This window comes from Camellia sinensis, chromosome 6 (assembly GCF_055761805.1).
Source record: "Camellia sinensis isolate YWXY chromosome 6, ASM5576180v1, whole genome shotgun sequence".
Lineage (NCBI taxonomy): Eukaryota > Viridiplantae > Streptophyta > Magnoliopsida > Ericales > Theaceae > Camellia > Camellia sinensis.
The window spans coordinates 162059497-162066587 of record NC_138966.1 but is presented as its reverse complement, the minus strand read 5'-3'; the positions used below and the strand labels follow the sequence as shown (position 1 = coordinate 162066587).

At 36.3% G+C, this 7091-nt stretch overlaps 1 protein-coding gene across 1 annotated transcript; it reads left to right on the top strand.

Annotated features, from left to right (window-relative positions):
- The first annotated feature begins 1593 nt into the window (after positions 1–1593).
- On the top strand, positions 1594–6204 carry LOC114276654 (uncharacterized). The gene is made up of 2 exons (XM_082875230.1): positions 1594–5591; positions 5674–6204. Exons 1-2 carry the CDS (start codon positions 3047–3049, stop codon positions 6015–6017), a joined length of 2889 nt encoding a protein of 962 aa, XP_082731356.1. The 5' UTR covers positions 1594–3046; the 3' UTR covers positions 6018–6204.
- The last annotated feature ends 887 nt before the right edge of the window (positions 6205–7091 follow it).

Genomic DNA, 7091 nt, shown 5'->3' with positions numbered 1-7091 from the left:
AAAAAGTTACTAAATTAGTCAAAAAACCAACAACCCATATCAAAAAGTCAAAGATTCTCTTTTCTCTCTACTTTTTGCACATATTTTCGTAATTAGCCAAAAAGTCATCCCAAACATACAAGTTTTTTTTACCTACCTTTTTAGCCAAATAGTCAAAAAGTTACTAAATTAGCCTGTTCTCAAAAGAGGCCTTAGGCCAAGTTTGGGGACTTCAAAAAAAGTCAAAAAGCCAAAAAATTACTCAAAAAGTTAAAAAGTTAACACTATTCACCAAAAGTCAACAATTACGACTGCACAACTCCCAATTCAAATTTTTCCCTACAAATCAATTTTTTATTACACATTTTTCAATAAAAAGTCAAAAAGTTAACCAAAACATCCATATTTTCAACCTCAATTTTTTAGTACAAAAAGACAAAAAGTGCACTTTTTTAATCTTTCCAAACTTGGCCTTAGTGTCCAATTAATCTATCAAATTTAAATAAGAGGACTGTTATTTGTCCTCAACGTTTTACTTTGGTCCCATTTTTTTGAATTCATACCCAAAAAAGTAAGTTTCCTCCATTTTCCCTTTAAGCTCCTACCTCAATACCAACTATACTCCTAACCCCAAACCCTAACTATACTCCTAACCCCAAACCCTAGCCCCTAATCCTAATGTCATCCCCACCAACTCCGGCGACCATCACCGCTATCTCCAGTGGCCAATCCGTAGCCCCTCTCTACTATTTCACAGCCTAGACCTAGGGTTTTTAGAAATCGGTGATGGCAACAGTAGCGACTTTAGGCAATGATAGTGTCGGTGAGTCACGATTTGGGTTGCGATAGGAAGAAGAAGAAGAAGAGAAGGAGGCGGCAGTAGCGACCGGCAGTCCCACCCCTCCGGCAGCCTTCTAGCACCTTTCCCACCAGTAGCCACTCTTCCACAACCTCTGACCACTGCTACTCCCTTCCTTTTTCCTTTTTTTAGATTTGCGGTGGAGATCACCACGGCGGCTGCGATTGTCGAAGGAATCAAAGTGGTAATTGCCAATTCTCTCTCTCTCTCTCTCTCTCTCTCGTAGTGGCAACGATGAAGGGCTACGAAGATGGTGGTGGTTGAGACGATATTGCGAGGTTGGTGGCACTAGGAATGGCTAAAGAATAAGAAGAAGATGAGAAGGAGCAGGCGGTAACGAGCTGGAGCGAATGAGATTTGGTGATGGCGGGGTGTTGCCGGCCGGAGTAAAATAGAGGTGAAGGTGGATGTGGAGATGGGGTTGGGGTTGGGGCTGCGGTTGGGGATAGGGTTGGAAAGATGGAGATGGGGTCAAAAATGAAAATTAGTTTTAGGACAAAATTGTAATTAAAAAAAATACAATGTATAAAGATAGTTTGTAGATTGGATTTGGTTTGTCAAAGTTAAATTAAATTAAATAGTTGAGATTTCTCACCGAAAAAAATCATTAAACGAAAGTTAAATTAAATCAAATAATTGAGATCTCTAATGGAAAAAAATTATTAAACAAAAAGCTTTTACTAGTACTAGGAAGAATCTTTGAAAAATTTTAATGAGCGGTAACAATTTTCTTTTAATTGATTTTTTTTCAGTCTGAACCTTCTGTTTAATGACACTTGTCAAAAACTTCAATTGTTTGGTATAGTTAAAATTTCAATTAAAAACAAGTCATTCTTGTAGATTATAGTTCAAGGCCTCTAACCAAAACAATGATATTGATAGATAGATTCCTTTTCGATATACCCAAAAAAAAAAAAAAATGATAAATAGAAAAATATTAAGTAAGTTATATTCACTACCCAAAATTTATGAATTAAATTTGAATTAAAGAAAAATTATACAATAGTTTCGGAATATTACGTGATCATACTCCCTTACAAATTACCATTTATTATGTCCCTCATATTTCTTAGCAACCCAATACAAATAATTAATATTCTACTTTCTCCACCAATCATATTATTATAGAACATCAATTATCCATTAAATATTATTATTTTTTATAATAAATTTGTTTATGACTTTTTTGCGAATAACTGTACTCCTACCCGATGATTTAATTTTTGATTTATTGTTGCCCACAACTAGGCAGTAGTATGATCTTGATTACATCATTCAAATCCCTATCCAAGAAAGGAAATTTTTTGAAGTCTTTTTTCTCTCCGGTTAATCTGGTAGGATCGCTTGATTAGGACAATTCACACTCGCCGATTAAAAACAAAAATAAATAAATAAATAAAGTCAGACTCGCTCCTTTATTTTTTTTTCCTTTGTAGTGTGGTACGTATTGTTTTGTTCCTTTTTGTAACTTCTGCTGAAATAATTTAAATAAATTGGTTATTTAAAAGTTTAGAGAAAAATATTTTGAATTTCTCTTTATGATTATCAATTTTTATTTTTTTTTATAATAAGTTGCACCATTTTTTTTTTTTGAATAGCGAAAAGAATTTTATTGATACAAATCAATGTACAAGATAAAAACATCAATACAAAGGGTGAAGAAATATCATAACAAAATCAAACGATTCCAACTAAGTTGGCACCAAAGAGCTCCACTGCTCAAATGTAGTTATTTATTGAGAAAATTTCAAATCAGCACAAGTCTTAAAAAATAATTATAAATAAGTGATATATTTTATAAATATTAATAATTGAAAATCATAAGTCTTTCAATGAATCTGTAATAATTTTATAAAATTTCCAATTAATGGTAATTTCCCCTTATTTATTTCAAGATAATTTTGTAACTAATATATCTAAAAGTTATTATGTTACGTGTTAGTTTATTATTAAATAATATCTCAAGTTAAAAATAAGCCGTAATGTATTAATTGTATCAGTTAATAAGTAATATTTTTTTGATTGAACTGGTATAAGGCTCGCCATTGAAAATTCATGTTGACTAACGTTGATCATCAATTCTACTATTCGGTTTGTCCTACCCATAAATGAGATGAGATTTGCTTTTTAAGTTCTAATACAAAAAGCATTGTGTATCAGAAAATCAAAAAACGACCTCAGAGCAAACCAAACCTGTGCTCCACAGCAATGACCAAGCAAGTAAAACATCTCAGCCTGTTTGCTACCTTTTTGCTAGTTTCTTTACTAGTTTTGCCACCTTTCTGCAATGCTCAACCACCGCCAAACTCACAAGCTGAGGCACTTCTCAAATGGAAACAAAGCATAGCCAACCAATCAATCCTCACCTCATGGGCCATTAAAACCAACCTCTCAAGCTCAAGCCACTGCAAATGGCTTGGAATAGCCTGCAATAATGCCGGAGATGTGATCGGACTGAACCTCGCTTACTCTGGCCTAAAAGGTACGCTCGAGCGCTTAGACTTCTCTTCTTTCCCTCAACTTCTTCGCCTCGATCTCAAAGTAAACCAACTCACTGGCACCATACCAATCACCATAGGCCTCCTCACAAACCTCCAATTCCTTGATCTCTCTACAAATGCTTTCACTGGCATTTTTCCACTTTCTGTTGCCAACCTTTCCATGGTTGTCGAGCTAGACGTGTCGCGAAACATGATCAGTGGTGAGCTCGATTCGGGCTTGTTTCCTAATGGAACAGAAGGGGCAAAAACCGGGCTTTTTAGCCTCCAGAGGCTACTAATCCAAGACACTAACATGAGTGGTTATATTCCGTTAGAATTAGGGAATTGTAAAAACTTGACTCTTATTGCTTTAGATGGGAGTCATTTCTTTGGTACAATTCCTAGTTCTTTGGGTAATTTGAGTGAGCTAACCGTTTTGCGCATGACAGAAAATCAACTTTCTGGGGAAATTCCCTGGAATATTGGTACCTTGACTAAATTAATCGATCTTCGCCTGTTTAAAAACCGGTTATTTGGTTCAGTTCCTCAAGGAATAGGAAACTCGTCGGCTTTGACAACCCTTCATATAGCCGAGAACAATTTCACTGGTCACTTGCCCCAACAAGTGTGTCGGTATGGGAAGCTTGTGAATTTCACAGCTTCCTATAACAAGTTTAGTGGTCCTATCCCAATGAGTCTAAGAAATTGCACAACCTTGTTTAGAGCTCGACTTGAATATAACCAACTAACCGGTATTCTAGACCAAGATTTTGGTGTATATCCGAGCCTTAATTACATCGACTTGAGCTATAACCGGCTACAAGGTATGTTCTCACCGCAATGGGGAGAATCCAGGCATTTGACACTGCTGAGAATTGCTGGGAATATGATTGTTGGGAGAGTCCCCGAAGAAATAGTTCAGTTGAACCAACTGGTTGTTCTTGACCTTTCTTCTAATCAACTTTCTGGGGAAATACCAGTACAACTTGGAAATTTAACTGAATTAAGCTACTTAAGCTTAAACGCTAACAAACTTTTCGGTCAAATACCTTCACAAATTGGAGCATTGTCCAATTTGGGATATCTGGATCTATCACTGAACATGCTAAGTGGTCCAATTCCAAATCAAATTGGGAATTGCATAAAACTACAGTTCATGAGTTTGAGCAAGAATGGCTTGAATGGTTCAATCCCAGACCAGATTGGTTATCTTGTAGCCTTACAAACTTTGCTTGATTTGAGTTACAATTCACTCACTGGAGAGATATTGTCCGAGTTTGGAAAGCTTGTAAATCTTGAAAATTTGAATCTCTCCCACAACAATCTCTCTGGTTCCATACCCAATTCTCTAGTTGACATGGTTAGCTTGTCGTTCATTGACTTGTCCTACAATGATCTTGAGGGTCCTCTTCCTAATACCAAGGCCTTTAATTCTTCTCTGAAATCTTTTGCTAATAACAAAGATTTATGTGGTGAAATCCAAGGATTGAGGGCATGTAACACATCATTATCTCCCAAAAATAGTAGCCAAAAAAGGGAACACTCTCGTATGGTTGCTATTATTGTCACCTCTTCCATTTCCTTACTATTCCTCATATTCGCGGTTGTTGGGATCATTGCACTTTACTGCAGAGGACGCCAAGGGAGTGTGCAAGAATACAAGTCCCAATCGAGGAATGAAAATCTCTTTTCAATTTGGAATTTTGATGGGCGAGTAGTGTACGAGGACATTATCAATGCCACAGAAGATTTCAATGATGAGTACTGCATTGGGGTGGGAGGGTCAGCAAGAGTTTACAAAGCTAAGCTACCAAGTGGTCAAGTTGTCGCTGTTAAAAAGCTTAGCACCACAACCGAAACCATGGAGATTGAGGATCACAAGAGCTTCATGAATGAGATAGCGACCTTAACAGAAATAAGGCACCGGAACATTGTGAAACTCTATGGCTATTGTTCTCATGAAAGGCACACATTTTTGGTTTATGAGTTCCTGGAAAGAGGAAGTTTGGCAAATGTGTTGAGCAGTGATAAGGAGGCGAAGGAGTTAGATTGGTTCAAGAGGGTGGAAGTTATTAGAAGTGTGGCTCATGCTTTGTGTTACATGCATCATAGTTGCATGCCTCCAATAATTCATCGTGACATATCCAGCAAGAATGTTTTGTTGAGCTTGGAAATGGAGGCTCACGTCTCGGATTTTGGCACTGCGAGGTTTTTGAAGCCTAATACCTCACGTTGGACCTCGGTTGCAGGCACATATGGATATATCGCACCAGGTAACTTCAATAAATTCATAAAAATGACATCAGTTCCTTTTATCAGTGAAATCTAACCATTTTATTTGGTTTTTTATTGCAGAGTTGGCATACACAATGGCAGTGACAGAAAAATGTGATGTGTATAGTTTTGGGGTTTTGGCAATTGAAGTTTTGATGGGATCACATCCAGGGGAACTTATTTCAAGGCTAAAATCATTGGTTGATCAAAGAATAGAACTTGAAGATGTGTTAGATCGTCGTCTCTTGCCTCCTTCTAGTCAAAAAATTGAAGATGAACTGAATTCCATTGTGAAGCTAGCACTGTGGTGCTTATGCGTTGATCCACAATCGCGACCTACCATGAGTGCTGCATCTCAGGTGCTTGAAATAAAGGCTAGTGATCACTGGGTGCTAAGCAACAACAATCAACCTCGGGCAAAGTAAATTTTAAATTTGAATAATTAAAAATGTGTAATTTTGTAATATGTGATGATTGTATGTTTGAACTATGTGGATTCTTTACTTTTTATCTTCTGCTTTGAGAGGAGTTATCCCAGTGTATAATTTTTCTCAATAAAATTTTAGATAAAAAGGGATAAATTTATAAATCTATTAAAATCAATTTGGCAAATGGTCTTTAATCAAGGAATTTTTTTATTTTTTTTTCACTTTTTAATTTTTTTTTTTAATTAAGGGAAATTTGTGTTTTAATGGCAACAATTTAAAAAGGGAGAGTCGTGTTATAATTTTTATTTGTACCCGATACAAATTGATTTGAACTTCTATAAAAATTACAACAACAATGATTCATCCCCTTTTTCTCCCACCCCCTTTGACCCCCTCTCTCTCTCTCATTGGTTACATTTTCTTTTTCTTTTTTTTTTTTTCCTGCTCCTCCAATCACCACCCGCCACGTGACAAAGGGGGGTGAGGGGGTGACCCCCAAAAGGGGGTCCCAAGCATTATTCAAATTACAGTTATTTTAATTACCCAATAATAATAATAAAGTGGGTGGAGCCACACTAATCTCCATCATTCCCCTTCAGGCTGCTATGGGTTCATGAATATCTTATGAATCACATAAATGCAGCAACTCTGCTTTCTCTGTTTTTGTTGGAAATCAGAATTGTTCATTGAAGCAAAATTTACTTCAAAGGTGAAAATCCGAAGTCGTCAAATGAGATTTGAAGTGCAAGTGCTAAAGTATAACATCGATGGTGAGAGATGGTAAAGAATTCTCTAATTTCTCCATCCTCTGTTTAAAATACTCATAATTATTAGATCATCAAAATTTTTGTAGTATGATAAGCTTGAGATATAATCGATAACAATAATGTGAATGTTACGACGGACCTAACAGGCCTTGAAGCATTTTGTCATCTTCTTCTTCTTTCTTCCATTATTGAAATTCAGCCCCAAGTGGTAGTAGTCACAAGACTTCTGGCACTAGGCATTTAGCTTATGATGTCCCTCTCGTCAGTAGATGCATGAACTTCAAAAATGACGGAATTTTAATAA